General features: G+C 39.5%; 1 protein-coding gene across 2 annotated transcripts in view; it reads left to right on the top strand.

Annotated features, from left to right (window-relative positions):
• ASCC1 (activating signal cointegrator 1 complex subunit 1) overlaps positions 1 to 21,706 on the top strand; it is a 103,787-nt gene that overhangs the window by 504 nt on the left and 81,577 nt on the right. Inside the window, exons 1-5 of one of the 2 annotated variants that reach the window (XM_046026861.1) lie at positions 40 to 299; positions 1,491 to 1,635; positions 2,785 to 2,884; positions 7,416 to 7,513; positions 14,575 to 14,753. In XM_046026861.1, the coding sequence (XP_045882817.1) occupies positions 159 to 299; positions 1,491 to 1,635; positions 2,785 to 2,884; positions 7,416 to 7,513; positions 14,575 to 14,753 (663 nt within the window). In that variant the 5' untranslated portion in view covers positions 40 to 158. Of the gene's footprint in view, positions 1 to 39; positions 300 to 1,490; positions 1,636 to 2,784; positions 2,885 to 7,415; positions 7,514 to 14,574; positions 14,754 to 21,706 lie in introns of those variants that run through there. The other variant, XM_046026862.1, reaches the window with a different exon arrangement.

Raw genomic sequence — 21,706 nt, 5'->3', positions numbered from 1 at the left:
GCGCTGGTGGGCGTGGCCAGGGCGGAGAGGGTCGGAGGACGCGCACTGATGAGGACTTCCGGGTCCTGCACCCACCTGGTCTTACCGCAGTTTACCTCCAGCCCCGCAGTTCCTCTTTCTTAGCTCGGCTTGGTGTCCTCGTTTTTTTGCTTGCTTTTATGATTCAGGGCTTCACTTTCCCACTCGACATTGCAGGCCTTCCGCTGTCCTCCCTCTCTCTCCCTAGACCACCACGAAGCAGGGTTAAACTGGTTATTCCCTCTTCCTTCAGTCTCGTAGCCCGGTGCCGTGTGAGAAAGGCAGGTGAAGTTTGCGGTCTCTTTTACTCCCCAGCTCATGGTCTGAGGGCCCGACCTAAATATTGAAGTCTCCCTTTGTGAAAGCCCTTTTTTATTTTGTGAGGTCCTGGGGGAATAGGCCACGACGGTGTAGTGTCCTTACTGTTGCTAATTATGCCCGACATTGTTCAAGTCTGTTTACGTTCTACCTTGTTATTTCTCACAACGCAGGATCTCCTCTTGGTTCTGTAAGCAAATTGCCAATTAAAGGGACTCAAACTTGCTAAGGGTTGGATTGGGCCTTAGTGTATTTAGTAAGGATTGGTCAGGTTTTGGGGGGAGCTCTTAATTTTGGACTTCGAAGACTATGTAACCTACGTAGTATGAACATTGGTTGAACTTAACCACAGCCAGTCCATAAGGAACTCTTTGTTTCCTTAATTCTTGATTCATTAAGTGGTGACTAGAAGCTTCTCACTGAATGTTGCCCATTTTTGAGTAGTGGCCTATAGAAATGGATTCCTCCTCTCGGCGATGTGTTGTTTTGATGAACCACGTTGGTTAAGTCACATTTCAACCGGATATAATTTTGAGGTATATATTTCTAGCACCTCTGAAGGTACTTAGGGGTTATCCTCCAGCCCCAGTATGAGTGTGCTAAACATTCCTAATGCTCTAAATTATCATTGCTGGGTAAAAGGAGTGAGCCCTTTAGCAAACGGTTAGATAAACACAGAAGGTTGTATCTTACTTCCTTGAGGTTAAAATAGTAAAGAGACATCTATTCTCTCCAGGCATGGACAGCCTGTATAGAGAGGGCTGGATACCTTTTAATCACCTTTTCTTAGAGTGCTGAAACAATTTACAAATGACTATCTTGGGGTGCCTGGCTGTCTCAGTTGGTGGAGCCAGCAACTCTTGATCTGGGGATTGTGAGTTTGAGTCTGGTGTTGGTTGTAGAGATTACTTAAAAATAAAACCTTTGAAAACAAAAATTACTGTCTAAAGTGAGCCAGGAATGGAATGTTGTTGTGGAAAATAAAGCAATTGACTTGAAACAGCTTGCAGATAGGGGAAATCCAATGGAAACAGTGCTGTTTTGGTTTAGAATGTGCTGTGAACTGATGTCCCAAATACATAATGATCCAAAAAATAGAGATAGGGTTTTTTATTTCTGATTAAAACAAGGTAAGGTGATCATTTACTTTTCAGGATTTCGTTAGGGTATTGTTTGGTGAAAGTATCATGGAAGTTCTGCGCCCACAGCTTGTAAGAATTGGTGGACGGATTTATAGAAAAAATCCCATCCAAGAACAGACCTATCAACATGAAGAAGAAGATGAAGATTTCTATCAAGGTAATCCTATTGCTCCTTGCCCAGATTAGTACACTGTTCTCTCCCATTGTGGAAGCAGTGCTTTGTTTTGTTTCAAAGTGTTTCTGTGTGAGCACTGAAATTTGAGATGTTTGACCTCTGCCTAGCTCCATTGTGTTGATGTCTAAGGGGACTGGTGATTTTCAATTTGATGAGGCATTCTCATTTGCACTTCCTAAATCATGTTTCATCTTTGTGCAGGGGCATAAATGTAATAACGGGTAATTTTAGTAAACTACTAGTGTTAACCATGAATATTCTGTGACAAAATTAAGTTCTTTTATATGTAAAGTTGTGAAATAATATATGTAAGTTATTGAAATAAGTGAAATGTGTATTTTGTCCAGTGCCTCAAAATGTTAACTGTTAATACTGTTATGCTGTTATTTGTCTCTTCTTTGAACTCATACAGGCAGTTCCAAATATACAACTAACATAACTTTATTATTAAAGAGGGATAATTTTAAGAAGTGAGCTAAACAGTGGAGATGGGTGATGATGATTTTCAAGCCAATTAACTTGGGCTTGGGTTTAATGCGTAAATAGGGCCTTTCAGGTTCTTTGCTTCCTTTTCCTTTTGGCTTATACGTTCTTCCTTCAGGCCCTAAGCTTTGGGGGTTTGTCTTCCTTCTGGTTTTCTCTGTGGTTTCCTTTTGGCCTTGGGAACTTGATCTTCTTTACTTGACCCTCCTGTCTCTTTGCCTGGTGAGATGGAGTAAGTTCTCCTGCTACCATTCCTGTCTCATTCACTGAAGTAATTTTGTGTCTTAATACTAACAACTGCTTACTTGCACACTGTAAGAGGATACATTTGTCATATGTGAATTATATCTCTATAAAAAAAATAGAAAAAGATCTTATTGTGTCTTAGCTTTTTGGAGAAAACAGTTAAATAGTGATATGTATGTACTATTTTCCCACAGTTCTAAGACTGGAAGATTTAAAACAGTCATGTCTTTCTTTTCTTTTTCTTCTGAGAGCAAGTGAGAGGACTGTCAGAGCAGTATTGTGCAATACAAAGTGTTGGGCTGTTCTTCGTTTTTTTAAACCTTGAGCGTGGTTGGCCAGTGGGGAGAAGACTGTTGTTCACAGAGCAGCAACTGTGAGCGAGATGTTCTGGTTTCTCTGCAGGCTTCGCGGAGTGTGCAGAGGAGTCCTGTGATGCTTATGAGGTGGTGCAGACCCAGCAAGGTTTCCGGTGTACCGTGAAGGCCCCCAGCTTGCTCTACAAGTGAGTGAGTGTCTCTGCCACCTCCCCCCACCCCCCACCAGCTTCACGGAACACGCTTCCAGGAAACTCAGCAGGAACTGACTCTTTTCCAGTGCTTAATTACTAATGACCAAACAATTTAGTGTTTTATGTCCTCGAATTTCTAAGGACCTATTATGGATCAATGTCATCATTCCAAATGTATCACCAGGTCCTGTTGATTTTGCCTCTTAAATATTTTTTGAATCTACCACTCATTTATTCTTTACTGAAAGACCAGTACCCTGCTTCATCTTTGTAGATTACTTCAAATAGCCTCCTTCCTAGGCTGTCCACATTGATTATTATTCTCCTCCCAAACAGTTCTTCACAACGAGGGTGCAGTGATCTTTCTAGAAGGCAAATGTGATCACTACCTCTGCTTAAATCTATCAACATCCCTCCATTGAAGATGGAATTGTTCCATTGGAGTGATGGAATCTTGAATGTGACTTAGCCAGCCCTGCATTTTTCAGTCACAACTCCTATCACTCTTTCTCTGGTTTTGCCCTTAAGCCTAGCTAGTTTTCAGTTTGTGAAATGTACTTTGTTCCTTCCTGCCATAGAGCTTTGTCATATGCTGTTCCCTTTGCCTTATAATCTTTCTTCCTTACCTGGTTTTATTCTTCCTTAGGGAACCTTGCTCACCACCATCATCCCTACCAACCACACTGACTATATGTTTTCATAACACCCTCTACCTTTCCTTTGTACAGTTTTTCAGCCGTGTGGTTTACACTTGCGTGCTTACTATTGGATGTCTTCTCCACAAGATGGGAGACTTCTAGAGGGCTGTAATGTGTCTGTTCCATTAACCTCCAATGTTTGCAAAGACTGGTATGCTTTCTCCAAGGTTGTCGTTATGAATTTGCTTGGAAACTTTTGATCACTTTAGTCAGGGGTTGTTTGCTTGTGTGATTGCCCACATTCTGTCTCATGGTTTAGCTTATCGCCTGCCTTCATGTCAGGTCTTGACCTCCAGGCCCTGGGGTCAAGCCCCAAGTCTTTCTCTCCTTCTCCCTGTGATCATGCTCTCTCTCTGTATCTCTCTGTCTCAAATGAATACATAAAGTCTTTTTTTTTTTTTAATATTTTATTTTAAAAGATATTTTATTTATTTATTTGACAGACAGAGATCACAAGTAGGCAGAGAGGCAGCCAGAGAGAGAGGGGGAAGCAGGCTCCCTGCTAGGCAGAGGCTTAACCCACTGAGCCACCCAGGTGCCCCAGTAAATAGAATCTTTAAAAAAACAGACAAAGATAGCTTATGTGGCTAACTGGCTTCTTTTGGGTTCACATCTCTGGAGACAGACTGGTCTAGGAAGTGTGTAAATTGTTTTTCTGTGTTGTATCAGGTGACTTAGGTCTGTTCAAGCTCCTCTGGTAAAGGAGATCTACAAATATGGAGTCATATACCTTTAAGTTCCACGAAGCAAATAATTTTATTTTCCGATCTTGAAAATATTCTGCAACACCTATTGAGGATGAAATTCTTCTTTGGGAATGTGGCCAAATGGGAAGCCAGATGCTCACTCTGACAGCTCATTTTCTTTTAAGGTTCCAGTGACATTTTCTTCTAAGAAACAAGATTTTAGAAAGTCATGGTTCAGTTTCTTGATGAAAGCGGTGTAACCGTTTTCCTCACTGCGTATATTTGCCACTACTGAGGTGTGTAAAAATCCCTTAGATATCTGATTCCAACTTGATGAACTTCTGAATTCTATATATTCTAAGTAGTCATTGTATTCTGGATGACTTGCTTGTTAGATTAGTATTGATTCTGCTTAATTATAATTAATATACTGAATTTACTAGGACAGTTTCTTTCTTATTAATCATTTTTGTAAGTTCATTTGGGTCTAGGAAGAAATTACCTTTTTTTTTTTTTAAGGATTTTATTTGTTTATTTGACAGACAGAGATCACAAGTAGGCAGAGAGGCAGGCAGAGAGAGAGAGGAGGAAGCAGGCTCCTTGCTGAGCAGAGAGCCCGATGGGGGCTCGATCCCAGGACCCTGAGATCATGACCTGAGCTGAAGGCAGAGGCTTTAACCCACTGAGCCACCCAGGCTCCCCTCTGGGGAACTTTTAATAAAATTCCCTATACTTGGGTGTACCCTAGGCCAATTAAATCAGAATCTTTGGGAGCTGGACTCAGGCATCATCATCATCATTATTTTTTAAAAGATTTTACTTATTTATTTGACAGAGAGAGAGATCACAAGTAGACAGAGAGGCAGGCAGAAGGAAGCAGGCTCCCTGCCGAGCAGAGAGCAAGATGCGGGGCTTGATCCCAGGACCCTGAGATCATGACCTGAGCCGAAGGCAGAGGCTTAACACACTGAGCCACCCAGGAGCCCAGGCATCATTATTTTTTGAAGCCTTCCAGGTGATTCCAGTGTAGCTAAGATTGAGAACTACTTGATCAGGTAGGAATTTCTACTTAAATGTTTAATAAAAGAGTCACCTTTTCATGTGTATCTCCTATTACTGTAGTGAATATTTTAGACTCTGGCTATACTCTTAATTGGAAGTATGCCATTATGGGCTTAATGAGGATAGTATGGACTGTACTGAGCTACGTGCCAGACACCGGGAAGCCCTTTTATACATGATCATGTTTAATCCTTACAACAACATTATTATGCTTCGGTGTTATTCACTCCATTTTTGTAAGTGAAGAAATAGGCTTAGAGTGGTTAGATGACTTGCCCAAGACTTGAGTCTAAACTTCTGTAACCTCAACCACTTCCTTTTTAAGATGCCTAGACTATTAATAACACCTTAAGCCAGCCACTTGTGTGTATGTGTTTGTTTTTAAAGATCTTATTTTTAAGCAGTCTCTACACACCAGCTTGGGGCTTGAGTTCACAACCCCCAGATCAAGAGTCACAGGCTCTGTGGACTGAGCCAGCTGGGTGCCCCAAGCCCGCTGCTTTTTGTAAGAGGCTTCTTTACTAGCCACATCCTAACCAACAGTAGCCTGGGTGAAAATATCCCTTATTGATAAGGCCTGGAAAGACAAGAGCCTGGCATAGTGGGTGCCATAGAATCTCTAGCCCAAGCCCAACACAGAGGAAAAACTACAGGGAAATTGGTGTGTTTCAGTCCTCTCCTAAACATCTTATCTTTGTTTTTGTTTTTTCAAACTGGCTTACTACGTAGATCTTTTTTTTTTTTTTGTAAGATTTTATTTATTCATTTGACAGACAGAGATCACAAGTAGGCAGAGAAGCAGGCAGAGAGAGAGGAGGAAGCAGGCAGAGAGCCTGCTGAGCAGAGAGCCTGATGTGGGGCTCAATCCCAGAACCTTGGGATCATTACCTGAGCTGAAGGCAGAGGCTTTAACCCACTGAGCCACCCAGGTACCCCTACAGTAGATCTTAATGGAAAGAATTGGACTGGTTATTCCAGGTAAAACAAATGCACAGTTTTAGACCTAGTCACCCATGTAGTTGGGCACTGTAATTGAAATCATAGAAGCCGAAATACTGTTGATAGTAGGGGAGTTTTATTCTCTTTATAGTCCTGTCTTTGAGTCTTTAGTGCTTATGGACTCAAACTTTTCTCCTGGGATCCAGTAGTCTCATTTACTGTAGCACATCTTATTACTGTGGATTCCAAAAGATAACCTTGGATTGTCAGAATTATTTATTCTAGGAGGACCAGGCAATTAACGTAAATGAGTCACTAGATGGTTGAAGTGGAGTAGATGAAAGGCAGTAGGGAATGATGGGGATTGCGATGAGCTCATGTTTGATTTTTAGGGACAAGATCTTACTCCAGCAAATTATTGCCATGAGTTGTCAGATCTTCTCATTTTTCTAAAGAACCTGGAAATCTACATTTTTGGGTGAAATTTCCCAGTGTTTTGGTGAAATCTCCTGAACAAAATGTGTCCGTGCTGAATGCAGCTTGAGGGTTACCTGTTTACTCTTGTTGCTTTCGAAGCTATTCTGGATAGTCTGTCCTAAATGGTGGACCTTTCTCTTTGCTAAGCTCTTTACCCTTAGTTTATTAATCAGGGATAATTCTTTTAGGATGAATCCTACTGTAGTTAATTTGCTCCCCAAAGGACTATAGTTAATTTGCTCCCCAAACTGTAGACCCACTGGTTGCTGGAAGTGCCTTCTGAGACGATGCCAGCTTTCTTTTCAATGAACGGCAGACCCAGATTTTGAATCTAATATTGAAGACCAAGCAGGTGTTGGGCATGGCCTGGTTATTTCTGTTGATTCATTAAATTGACTATAGGGCATCATTTTGCCAATGAGTGCAATGCAACACATTCTATAAAGCTGTATGACTTGTAGTTTCCTCTACAAATATTGAGTCTTTACTAAAGCACTTTTCTTTAAGGGAGTGGCCACATGTGATTTAAACATGAAATATAAATAATTTCATTTTAACCGTTTAAATCATTTCATAGTTAAAATGAAATGATTTAAACATGGAATTCTTTACTCTGGTACATTTGAATTAATATTCTTCCGTTAATTTTTCTTTATATTATAGGCATATAGTTGGAAAAAGAGGGGACACTAGGAAGAAACTAGAAGTGGAAACCAAAACTTCTATTAGCATTCCTAAGCCTGGACAAGAAGGAGAAATTGGTGAGACTCGGTATATATGTTATATTTAGTTATATTTACAACCACTTTTGCATGAGTATGGGATAGTGTGACCCAATGGAGGTATTTAGTGGTTATATTCTTTCTCTCTTTCTTTCATTCTTTCAAGCATTCCTGGGTAGGATTGAATAGTGACTATATTCTTTTTGGGGTTCTGTAGCAATTGGCCTTTTTATATCAGCATCAATCTCCTAAATGAAAAAAGATGTAGTTATACAACCTTATCTTGAAATTGAGTATCTGGGCCTTCACTGTATACTTTACTGTGTACTGATGTTATAAAGCTTCCAGATTTTGTTGTATATTAGGAGAATAATTTTATGCTTTACTAGCTTGAAATGGAGTTTGTGAATTGTTTCAAGTTAGAGAAAACCAGCAAGGTCAACGAATTTGTGATAAAATTCAGCCCTTTCCAGAAGGGTTCTCTTGTTTTTACCTGCTTTGTAGACTGGGAAGGATATTATAAAAGTAACGATTAAAATAACAACCCGATGAGTGCTGTGAAATGTGTTAGCTTGGTCATTCACAGACCTATCCCCCTGAGGCAAATAATATGTTGTATGTTAAGATAAATAAATAAATAAATAAAAATACTAAAAAACAAACAAATCAATCCGATTCAAGTAACTGCTCAGGTGAGGAAAAATAGTTCGATATAAATCAAGTCAGAAAGTGTGTGTACCAAGCACCACTGTGGACCAAGGGCACAGGCTTGTGTTGTAAAAGGGCTTTGAGTGAAGGGCACTGTAGGGACAAAATTTGAGGAAACTCATTCTAAAATGATAGGACTTTTTCAAAGTCAAATAAGTACAGCAGCCTCCAATAATACATTTATTGTAAATACCCATAGGTTTTATTAAGTTTTAGGGTAAGAAAAATTACAAGTGTTCTCATTTTGTGCTGTGTAAGAATCATAACAGATACGATGCAGTTGAGTGTAGAACAGTGCTGTCCAAAAGGACTTTCTGTGATGACGGGAATGTTCTTTACCTCCACTGTCCAGTACGGATGTCACTAGCAATTGTGATTGTGAGTACTGGAAATATGGCTAGGATGACTGGGGAATTGAATTTTTAATTCCATTTCTTTCTAATTCGTTTAACTTTTAATTTAACTGGTTGCATGTGGACTCTTGTGTTGGACAGCAAATGCTAGAGTTTTCCCCAGCCCTTTAGTAATATTAACAGACACTAACGTAAGCACTTCAATGACATTTTTGAAGGACTTTCATTAAAATATTTAGCTCTTTAGAATTACAGATAGAGGGGCACCTGGGTGACTCAGTTTGTTGGGCGACTGCCTTCGGCTCAGGTCATGATCCTGGGGTCCTGGGGTCGAGTCCCACATCAGGCTCCCAGCTCCGTGGGGAGTCTGCTTCTCCCCCTGACCTTCTCCCCCTCTCATTCTCTCTCTCTTTCAAATAAACAAATCTTTAAAAAAAAAAAAAAAAAGAATTACAGATAGAAAAACCCAGGTCTTTCCTTAAGTTTTAAAGTTCAAGCTACCATGGTGCCTGGGTGGCTCAGATGGTTAAGCCTTTGGCTCAGGTCATGATCTCAGGGTACTGGGATTATGCTCCATATCAGGCTCCCTGACCAGCAGGGAGTCTGCTGCTTCCTCTCCCTGTCCCTCTGCCTCTCCCTGCTGCTTGTGTGTTTTTCTCTCAAATGAATAAATAAAATCTTTTTTAAAAAAAGTTCAAGCTACAAATATTGAAGTAATTTTATAATTGCAGTAAAGCTTATTTCATCATCTGTTTTTTTTCTGATGGTAAATTAATACATGCTTTCAAAAAAAACCCAAAGTTTTTACAGAAATTATATGTAAGATATAAAGGGGAGTCTTGTAATACGAACCTCAGACATAAGCACTATTTTTTTTTTTTTAAGATTTTATTTATTTATTTGACAGGGAGAGATCACAAGTAGCAGAGAGGCAGGCAGAGAGAGAGAGGGAAGCAGGCTCCCTGCTGAGCAGAGAGCCCCATGTGGGACTTGATCCCAGGACCCTGAGATCATGACCTGAGCTGAAGGCAGTGGCTTAACCCACTGAGCCACCCAGGTGCCCCAGACATAAGCACTATTAATAGTTAAATAGAGTCTTCCTTTTTTTCTATCTATAGAGTAACTATAATATTTTTTATTGCAGTAAAAATTATAACATGCTATAAATGTGGAGATTTTGGCCATTTTAAGATGCCAGAGTCTTTCCAAAACCTTTCCAAAAAAGGGTAGGCGGGTTGTAAAGATTCCATTTTGACTTAGAAAGTACACATATTTCAGTGTGAAGCCCAGTGTGTCTAACCATTAAAAGTAAGAATTTAGTGGAACTAATTTAATTGAAAAACAAGAGGATAAATGGGCCTATTGGTCTTTTAGGGAGGTAAAATATAGAAAAATCAAATTTATTGTTTAGAGTGAATTGAGTTGTAATGTGAGACTAAGACAGGTTGTGGCATTTGTTGCCATTTATTCATTTTCTTTTGCCTTTCCCAAATTAAAGCTAATAAGGAAAGAAATGATGTAGTAGGTTTTAATTTGTCCTCTCAACAAGGATCTGGTTATCTAGTTTGTTTTGAAGTCTAACAAAATGATATTGTTATTGTAGTTAGAGAATTGGTTTTTAGAAGTTCAGTGTTAATGCCTTTCCTATCTATCCCTTGTTATAGTCCCTAGACCCTTGCCTCACAAATTCTGGTCTCAGGCATTAGTGTTTGTAGAATATTTCTTTCTTTCTTTCTTTTTTTTTTTTTTTAAGATTTTATTTATTTATTTGGCAGAGATCACAAGTAGGCAGAGAGGCAGGCAGAGAGAGAGGGGGAATAGCAGGCTCCCCACTGAGCAGAGAGCCTGATGCAGGGCTCAATCCCAGGACCCTGGGATCATGACCTGAGCTGAAGGCAGAGGCTTTAACCCACTGAGCCACCCAGGCGCCCCTTGTAGAATATTTCTAACCTCATTTTATTTGCTCTTTAGTCATTAACTGATCAACTTTGAATCTTTTCTGGAAATCAGACTGAGCACCTTTCAGTGAGTGCCCTTTTCAGTTTACTGTGTTACAGAGATGAAACCAACCTCCTAATTAAAAAGAATGGATTTAGCATTTTGTACCAGACTTTTACAGAAATAAAACATAAACATAAGTTTTAAGCTTCCTTCCCTTCTGCTCCTTTTCCTTTTAGTTTCTGAGCAAATTTTTGGTCTTTGGCAGAGAAAAAAAATTTTTTTTTTAAAGATTTTATTTATTTATTTGACAGAGATCACAAGTAGGCAGAGAGAGAGAGAGGAGGAAGCAGGCTCCCCGCTGAGCAGAGAGCCTGATGTGGGGCTCGATCCCAGGACCCTGGGATCGAGACCCGAGCTGAAGGCAGAAGCTTCAACCCACTGAGCCACCCAGGCGCTCCGGCAGAGATAATTTTTACTTTCCTTTAATTTTGTCCCAGTTTGGGGTGCCTGGGTGGCTCAGTGGGTTGAAGCCTCTGCCTTCGGCTCAGGTCATGATCCCAGGGTCCTGGGATCAAGCCCCGCATCAGGCTCTCTGCTCGGCAGGAAGCCTGCTTCCTCCTCTCTCTCTGCCTGTCTCTCTACCTACTTGTGATCTCTGTCTGTCGAATAAATAAATAAAAATCTTAAAAAAAAAAAATTTTGTCCCAGTTTGTCTTCAAACCCTCCTTTATCAGTATTTCTTTAGCATAGTATTTGAGTACCTGTTATGGATACTTCTCTTCAATGAGCATTGAGTCTTGTATTCTCCAAGTATTCTGTCAGATAATATAAATGATGCCATTAGAAAACACCATATGTCACAGACCTGTACCTCTGGGGCCAATAATACATTATATGGTAATAAAAAATTAAAAATTATAATAATAATAATAATAATGGAAAAAACCACCATATGTCTACTTACATTTTTTGGCTGTTACTCCTATAGATTTTTGACTTAGGGAAATGGTTCTCAGGCTTCTGTTCATTCATTCGTTCATTCAAAATCTACGTCTTTCCCTAGGAATGTCTATCTTGTTTCCTTGTAGCAAAATAGGTATGATATTTTCATTCTTTTTTAAAAATTTAAAATTTTTTTTTATAAACATATAATGTATTATTAGCCCCAGGGTTACAGGTCTGTGAATCGCCAGGTTTACACACTTCATAGCACTCACCATAGCACATACCCTCCCCAATGTCCATGATATTTTCATTTTTATTGAGGAATAGAAAGGTTGTTCTTATAGAAAATTTCATATGCTTTAATGGAGATATTAGGATAAGTAAATGGAATTCTTTCTTTAACTTTTATAGTTGCATGGAAGGACAAACTTTGTGGTCTTTAAAGCACAGAACCCATTTTGCTAGTATTAAAGTTAACATTTAAATATTTTATATCGTATTTATAAGTCTGTCTTTAACAGTTTTAATAGTCTATTGAAATGCCAGTTTTGTTCATTGCTCATATCTTTTGCACCTTTCCTTAGTTGTTCTTTTGAACCAAGCCCTATTAGTTCTACAGCCAGAGATTTAATCTCTGCTTACACTGAGATTGTATAGTCCCCATATGCTTTTGTTTCTTTGCAGACAGTGGGCTATGCTTCGTGCTGCCCCCCCTTTTCGTTTATACATAAAAACATAGTCCAGATTAGAGAAGGCCAAATTAATACCAAAACAGGGACATTTGGTATCCATCCATATAATGTATAGATAAGGATTTTACTTTAATTTTCTGTTTTCATATATATATGAGAGGATTATATATAATAGAGCTCCTTGGTTTCTCACTGTAGTGAATCTCTAATAATTGCTGCCATAGTATTTTTTTAAATTGAGGTAAAATTGACATGACAAAGTTCCATTTTCTGCTCTTAACTTTTTGTCGTTACTTGAATTTCTTCTTTTTTTTTTAAGATTTTATTTATTTATTTGACAGAGAGAGACACAGCGAGAGAGGGAACACAAGCAGGGGGAGAGGGAGAAGCAGGCTTCCCGCAGAGCAGGAAGCACGATGTGGGGCTCGATCCCAGGACCCTAGAATCATGACCAGAGCTGAAGGCAGATGCTTAATGACTGAGCCACCCAGGCGCCCCTGATGTACTGTTCATACTTTTTTGGTGTGTGGTCAGAATATACACAACATAAAGTTTACTGTTTTGACAATTTTTACTTTATACGAACTCTGTATCTAACAGCGGGGCTCAAACTCATGACCTCCAGGTCAAGAATCACATGCTGTACGAACTGAGCCAGCCTGGGATCTCCCATTTGGACCATTTTAAAATGTTGAATTGAGTGGCATTTGGTACATTTACAGTGTTGTGTAACCATCACCACTATCTGGTTTCAGAACATTTTTATCCTTCAAAAAGGGAGGATACCTCATACCCACTGAACCGTCATTCCCCACTCCCTACCTCCAGTCTTTGGCTACCACTAATCTGCTTTCTGTCCCTCTCCATTTGCCTATTGTGGCTACTTTCTGTAAATGGAAACATGCAGTGGCATTTTGTATCTGGAGTCTTACACTTAGTGTAATGTGTTCAAGATTCCTTAATATTTTGGGGTACCTGGGTGGCTCAGAGGGTTAAGCCTCTGCCTTTGGCTCAGGTCATGATCTCAGGGTCCTGGGATCGAGCCCTGCATTGGGCTCTCTGCATGGCGGGGAGCCTGCTTCCTCCTCTCTCTCTGCCTGCCTCTCTGCCTACTTGTGATCTCTCTCTCTGTGTTGAATGAATAAATTTAAAAAAATCTTAAAAAAGATTCATTAATATTTTTGCATGTGTCTGGACTTCATTCTCTTTTTTCTGGGGGTTGCTAAGTAATATTCCATTGTATGGAGATAGGACATTATGTTTATCCATTTATCAACGGGATACCTGCATTGTTTCTACCTTTTGGTATTTTGACAAGAACTGCTCTGAACATCGTGTGCAAGTTTTTTTGAACACCTGGTATTTTATTTTATTTTTTTTTTTAATAGTTTTTCAGGATTTTTTTTTCATTTTTTTAAAAGATTTTATTTATTTATTTGACAGACAGAGATCACAAGTAGGCAGAGAGGCAGGCAGAGAGAGAGGAAGGGGAGCAGGCTCCCCACTGAGCAGAGAGCCCGATGTGGGGCTCAATCCCAGGACCCTGGAATCATGACCTGGGCCGAAGGCAGAGGCTTTAACCCACTGAGCCACCCAGGCGCCCCTCATGTTATTTTAAAAAATCTATTCTTTTTTTTTTTTCTTTAAGTAAACTCTGCCCCTGATGTGGGGCTCAGACTCATGACCCTGAGATCAAGAGTCACATGCTCTACTGACTGAGCCACCAGGTGCCCCTGAATCCTGTTTTTACTTCTTTTGGATTTCTATCTAGGAATGGAATTCCTGGTCATATGGTAGTTCTCTTTTTAACTTTATAAGGAACGGCCATACTTTTCTGTAGCTGCTACACCATTTTATATTCCCACCTGCAAGGTATGAGGGTTTGCTAGGAAGCTACATAGCGTTTTTTTTTTTTTTTTTTTAAGATTTTATTTATTTATTTGGCAGAGATCCATCCAGAGATCACAAGATGTGAACTGAAATCAAGAGTTGGACAATTTTTTTTTAAAAGATTTTAAGAGAGACATAACAAGAGAGGGAACACAAGCAGGGGGAGTGGGAGAGGGAGAAGCAGACCTCCTGCTGAGCAGGGACCCCCCCCCCCCCGCCCCGCCCCCAATGTGGGGCTCGATCCCAGGACTCTGGGATCATGACCTGAGCCAAAGGCAGCCGCTTAACAAACTGAGCCACCCAGGTGCCCTAAGAGTTGGACAATTGACTAAACCACCCAGACACCCTAAGGACATTCTGTTTTTAAACTTTATTCTGCTTAGATTGAATTCTTTAGTAATTTTCTTGCCCTTGGTGCTGTTCCATGTTCAGAAATTATGTACACATTTGGGATTGTTTGAGCTTTACAGAGATGACAGAATTAAGGTCACTCACCTTACAGGCATTGGATGGTCATGTTAAACATCCCTACCTTTTTCTTTCTTTCTTTCTTTCTTTTTTTTGCTTGCAGTAATCACTGGCCAGCATCGAAGTGGTGTAATTTCAGCTCGAACTCGGATTGATGTTCTTTTGCTCACTTTTAGAAGAAAGCAACCCTTCACTCACTTCCTTGCCTTTTTCCTCAATGAAGTTGAGGTTCAGGAGCGATTCCTGAAGTTCCAGGAGGAAGTACTGGAGAAGTGCTCCATGGTAAGCAGCAAACAAAACAAGAAGTTAAAATGTAAAGAAAAAGTACAAAAACTGGTGGTTCATAATTCAAACAGTAAAAAGATACACATTTCTTCTCCCACCGAAAAAGGTAACCATTTCTGTAATTTTTTTTCTGATTCTGAACTGAAAAAAAAAAAAAGTATTGACATATTGGCACATAAGCTTCTATATATTATGGAAATATTCTTTAAAAATTTCAAGACACACAAGTAGTATCTCAATATACATACTATTCTGCATCTTGCAGGTGGCAGTGTTCATGAGATGCCTTTATCTGTAGATCTTCTGCCTTGGGCGGTAATGGCTTATTTGGGGTTAGGAACTAGAAGAAACTTGCGCATAGAATTGTCATTTGTTTGTGACCAGGATAACAGCAGATAATCTAGATTAGAAAACAAGGTTTTTTGTTTTGTTTTGTTTTTTTTAAAGATTTATTTATTTGGGAGAGAGAGCACAAACAGGGGGAGAAGGAGAGTCAGACTCTCTGATGAGTGGGGAGCCCGATGTGGGGCTTGATCCCAGGAGCCTGAAATCATATCCTGAGCTGAAGTCAGATGCCTAACCAGCTGAGCCACCCAGGCACCCCCTAGAAAACAAGTTTGAAAACTCCTCTTGGGGATAATTTTGGGAGATTTAAAGAAACATTGATTTAAAAAAATTTATGAACATAACATATTTTTTGTTGTTTTTCTTCTTTTAATAAATGTTTTTCATAGAAAGTTTAGAAAATAAAGAAAAGATGAATAAAAAGTCACCCCTAATCTCACCACTGAGAAATAATATTGTGGCACATGCATAGATGTTTAAAAAAATAGAGTTTGGTTTATATATGCTTTTATATCCTGCTTTCTTTGAGATTTTGCATTATACCATGATCATTGTTTTGTCATTGAACAAAAATCTTTCCTTTTGCTTTGGAGACAAGAAGGGAGTTACAGCAGTGATGACTAAAATAACATAATCTTACTTCGGTAACAGTTCAGATAACTTGATTTTTAATGGCTGCTTAGTATTCTAATATATGGATGTATAGTGATGTGGTTTGAAGTGGTAGGGTTTGGAGTCAACAGCCAAGAAAGTATTCTTGAGACATTGTGGGTGCAAAAAGGTGGTTTTATGAAAGCACGGGGACGGTACCCGTGGCAGAAAGAGCTGCAGTGGGGTCATGAGGAATGGCTATGGCTGATTATATACTTTCAAGTTGGGAGGGGGTCAGGGATAGCACAAGTTTCTAAGGAATTTTGGGAGCAAGGTGTCTAGGACCTCAAGGGGTAGCTGTTAGAAAAAGGTCATTTATTACTGTCTAGTAAAAACCCTAGTCATGAGACCCTTTAGAAGTATATCAGTGGGCTATAAGCTTGTGGGATGATTACCAACATATATCTTGGGGGATAGAGATAAAGGAAGTTTCTAAAGGATTTTTTTTTTTTAAAGATTTTATTTATTTATTTGTCAGAGAGACAGAGAGTACAGGCAGGCAGAGTGGCAGGCAGAGGCAGAGGGAGAAGCAAGCTCCCCACAGAGCAAGGAGCCTGACGTGGGACTGGATCCCAGGACACTGGGATCATGACCTAAGCCGAAGGCAGCCCCTTAACTGACTGAGCCACCGAGGCGTGCCTCTAAAGGAATTTTTGTGTGTTAAAGTAGATTTACAAGATCCTGGGGGGTTGGGATAATGTTAAGCTAAGATTGCCTTTTGCACTTAACAAAGTATCAAATCCAGGCAGCCGAGTTCCTAAGGGAATGTCACTCTGCCTGTTTGAAGGATTTGTCAATGGGCTGTAAGTAGTAAGGAAATTTAATTTTTCTTTTTTACTTTCCTTTAATTTTACTTCCCACATCATATAATAATAATTTATTTTATCTTTTTAAAGTATTTGTTTTTCATTATTATAAATAATGATGTTATGACTCTTCTGCGTACATTTTTCTGCACTAGTCTGGTTACTTTCTTAGTAAATTCCTGAAATGGAAAAACAGTATGTGTGTTTGAGTTGAGGGTTTTGATATATATTCCAAATTACCTTCAGGAAATGTTATAACACTTAACATATAAGACTATAGTTTTTTGGGGGGTTCCTATTCCCACCCTTGCGAGTATTGGTGTTATTATTCTTTTAAGGTTTTTTATTTTCATTTTGTTTTGTTTTTATAATGCAGTTGCCAAAAAATATTAGCTCGTTGCTTGATTGTCCATTTATTTGATTATTGGTGAGATAAGATTTTTTCATATGTTTAATTCTTGTTTCTTCATGTCCTGGCCCATTTTTCTGTGAAAGTGTTCATTTTTTTAAATTTATTTGTAAGAGCTTCATGTATATTAAGAGGATCAGTATTACTTCATAATTTATATTTAACTTTTTAGATTATTTGGAATGTGTTTTGATATATAACAAGAGATAAGGTTGTAACTTTTTTTAGCCCCTATTTGGTTAACCAGTTATCTGCAGAAGAATTAAAGAATCATTTATTTTACCTTAAAAATTATCGTGCAGTAAAATGTACTTTTTGGGGATGAGTTTAGTTTTTTTTTTTTTTAATTTTTTTTTTTTAAGTGATCTTAAAAATAAAGTGTGGGGCCTGAACTCATAACCCTGAGATCAAGAGTTGCATGCTATACCAACTGAGCCAGCCCGGTGCCCCATGGGATGTGTATAGATTTTTGTGAACAACTACTGCAGTAGGATAGAGAATAGTTTGACCACCCCACAAGACTGCCTCATGCTATCCCTCTACGGTAACCTCTGCCCCACCCCAAACCCTGGCAATCACTGATCTTTTCGTGGTGACTACAGTTTCGTCTTTCTGAGAATGTCCTATGAATGGAATCGTGTAGTCGGTAACCTTTTGAAACTGGCTTCTTTCATTCAGCATCATGCCTTTGAGATTCAGCCAAGTTGTTGTGTCTATCAGTAGTGTATTCCTTTTTGTTGTTGAGTAGTAGCACTGTTTGGACATACCTCGGTTTGTTTGGGCATCCACCCAATGGAGGACATTTGGGTTGTTTCCAGTTTGGGCCAGTTATGAATAGAATTGGTGTAAACATTTATGTACATATTTTTATGTGAACATAATTTTCCTCTTTTTTTTTAAGATTTTATTTATTCATTTCACAGAGGGAAACACAGCAAGAGAGGGAACACAAGCAGAGGGAGTGGGAGAGGGAGAAACAGGCTTCCTGCTGAGCAGGGAGCCCAATGTGGGGTTTGATCCCAGGACCCTGGAATCAGGACCCGAGCTGAAGGCAGCCACTTAACAGACTGAACCACCAAGGTGCCCCATAATTTTCCCTTCTTTAAATACTCAGGGGGCACCTGGGTGGCTCAGTCCGTTAAGCGACTGCCTTCAGCTCAGGTCATGATCCCAGGGTCCTGGGAATGGGCCCCGCATTGGGCTCCTTGCTCTGTGGGGAGCCTGCTTCTCCCTCATCCTCTGCCTGCAGCTTTTCATTTTTATGCGTATGGAAGTCCATCCATGCTGTGTTTTCTCAATCATGTAATAAAGAGAGGGATAAAAACATACGGAATGAAATAGAATAGTGGTAAATATCTTTGGTTCTCAAAAACAGATGAACCTGGGTATGATTGTGGTTCCCTCAGTCTGTGTAGATTCGGGCAAGTGAACCTCTCCAGATTTTTTTTATTTATTTATTTTTAGTATGCTCCACTCCCAGCATGGAGCCCAACATGGGGCTTGAACTCAGAACCCTGAGATCAAGACCTGAGCAGAGATCCAGAGTCAGATACTTAACCAGCGGACCCACCCAGGTGCCCCTCAGACTGGGTCTTAAGTGTTAGAATATAGTGAAATATAGATACACAGATATAGAAGTATTAGAATCCAAGTACTTTTGTGGGGCCGGGAATGAGAATTGATAAAAATGATTATTTAAGTAGGAGACTACAGCATGGCATAAGGTATAAAGAAGTTGAATCATTGTGTTGTACACCTGAGACTGATGTCAACTCTACTCAAATTAAAAAAAAATTTTTTTCAAAGGAGGTTACAAAGGTGAGTAGATTCAGACTGGAAAGTATGGGTAGACAGCATAGAATTATATAACCCATTTTTAAGTGACTAACTTGCGTTTCTGTGCTTAAACTAAGGTACTTCTGTAAGTCAAATACCATGTGTGTATATATATGTGTGTGTGTGTATATATATGTAGTAAGCCATCCGAGTATGTTTTTTTTCTCTTAGCACTTCATAGCAAGATGATTTCATTCTCAGTGGAGGGTGGGGTAGGAGTAGATCAGGAACACTTAAGATTCAATATGGGCTGGTAAATTTGGGGCTGGGATGCTGGTAAGTTTTGAAAATTATTTTACCTTGTAAATACCAACTTATTGAAGCTCTGTAGTTGTATATTTTTAGAAATGTTACAAATATTTGGCATATGACAAGCAGCCTATAATAAGTTAGCTTTTTTTTTTCTGTGTGTGTATATGTGTGTGTACACTTTCTCACCTTTCTTTTGCTCCTGACTTGGGCTGACAGGGAACAAATATTGGAGAAAGATTACTTTAACTCAGCTGGAATGAGATTGGCTCATTCAGTATGAATGTCATGCTGACCTTTATCAGTCCAGAGTACTTCCTTCCTATTTTCAGAGACTCCGTAGTGACATTGCTTCCTTCCTGCTTTTAAGTCACATTCTCATAACAGCAGGGGAATAAGCACAGCATAAAAGAGTAATTAAGTATTAAGAGACCATTATCTGCCTATTCTATGGAAGAAATTTTTTTTTTTTTTTAAAGATTTTATTTATTTATTTGACAGAGAGAGATCACAAGTAGGCAGAGAGGCAGGCAGAGAGAGAGGAGGAAGCAGGCTCCCCACGGAGCAGAGAGCCCGATGTGGGGCTCGATCCCAGGACCCTGAGATCATGACCCGAGCCGAAGGCAGCGGCTCAATCCACTGAGCCACCCAGGCGCCCCACTATGGAAGAAATTTTGAGTGAATTTCATTTTTATGTTAGAACAACAGGTAGAGGTGGCTATAAAAGCCTTTAGGCATTTCCACTAGTACTCCGCATTTATTACCCCTACGTAGGTGAGTTCCCTTCTAGTACCCTTTTTTTTTTTTTTAAGATTGTATTTTTAGGTAATCTCTGTACCCAACATGGGGCTCGAATTTATAACCTCATGGTCAGGAGTTGCATGCTGTACCAGCTGAGCCAGACAGGTGCCGCACCCCTCACCCACTTTGAAGGGCATGTACTTGTTCATTGAGATAAGAGTTGTTTCATGATAGACTGTGGCATTCAGTCTTGTTTTGGTTTCTCTGATGCTCATTTGATATCTCTGATCATTTCTTCATGTCTAAAATAAGAATGGGCTCAACGTTCTCCTGTTTATAGGGAAAGGATGATACCGGTTGCTATAAATTTGGCTTATAGATTTTTAGAGTTTACATATGTATTTGTTATATACATTTATTAAAATAAAGGTTGTCATATATGGTGTTTTGTAACAACTTTTTAAAAAAATTTTTTAAATGATTTTATTTATTTATTTGAGAGAGAGAGAGAGAGAGCATGAGAGGAGAGAGGTCTGCGGGAGAAGCAGACTCCCCGCTGAGCAGGGAGTCTGATGTGGGACTCGATCCCAGGACTCCAGGATCATGACCTGAGCCGAAGGCAGTCGCTCAACCAACTGAGCCATCCAGGCGCCCCGTAACAACTTTTTGATTTAACATATATATATTTATAAATACATATAATTACTATTTTAAAGATTTTATTTATTTATTTATTTGAGAGCGAGCAAGTGCAAGCTGGGGGAGGAGAAGCGGGAAGGAGCAGAGAGGAGGGAGAAGGAGGGGGAAAGAATCTCAAGCAGATTCTGCACTGAGTGCAGATCCCAACTCAGGGCTCAATCCCACAACCCTTAGATTGCAATCCCAGCTGAAACTAAGAATTGATCTGACAACCAACTGAGCTGCCCAGGTGCCCTAATTACTATTTTAAATTGCTGTTAAGTATTCTATGAATGTACCCTAACGTTTAAAAAAAATTATTAATTTTTAGGGAGAGATAGAGTACACGGATGAGTGGGAGGGACAGAGGAAGAGGGTAAGAAAATCTCAGGCAGATCCATACTGAGCGTGAGCCTGACATAGATTTCAGTCTCATAACCCTGAGATCACCAACTGAGCCAAATCCAAGAGTTGGATGCTCAACCAACTGCACCACCCAGGTGTCTCAGTACCCTAACTTATTTAATCAGTCCTCTATTAATGGACCATTAAAGGAAATTACTTCTGTTAATAATGCTGTAATAGGGGCGCTTGGGTGGCTCAGTGGGTTAAGCCTCTGCCTTTGGCTCAGGTCATGGTCTCAGGGTCCTGAGATCGAACCCCTCATTGGGCTCTCTGCTCAGCAGGGAGCCTGCTTCCCCCTCTCTCTCTGCCTGCCTTTCTGCCTATTTGTGATTTCTCTCTCTGTCAAATAAATAAATAAAATCTTAAAAAAAAATGCTGTAGTGAAAATTTTTGTATGCGCATCTTTATGTCCTTGGATTTTCATTTCTTTGGGATACATTTTGGGGTAAATTCTTAGAAGTAGACTATGAGGATTAAAGGAATATAAACTTTAAATTTTTTATTCTATTTTACAACTTTTTTGAGTTATAACTTACATACAATATAATGCCCCAGTTATGATGAGTTTTGACAAACATATATAGTAGCATTGTAACAGCCATTAAAAACAAGATGTGGAACATTTCTGTCACCCAAAAATGTTCCCTTGTACTTCTCTGCAGTCCCGTAATAGTTTTGAGAGTCATTCACGTTGGCATGTTTACAGTAGTTCATTTCTTTTTATTCTGGTGTAGTAGTCCCCTGCTTGTGTATACCAAAACTGGTTCATCTATTCAAGTGTTGATGATCATTTGGGTGGTTTCTAGTCTTTGGCTGTAATAAGCAAAGCT

This window comes from Meles meles, chromosome 13 (genome assembly GCF_922984935.1).
Source record: "Meles meles chromosome 13, mMelMel3.1 paternal haplotype, whole genome shotgun sequence".
Taxonomy (NCBI): Eukaryota; Metazoa; Chordata; class Mammalia; order Carnivora; family Mustelidae; genus Meles; species Meles meles.
This window is presented reverse-complemented; position numbering and strand designations above follow the sequence as displayed.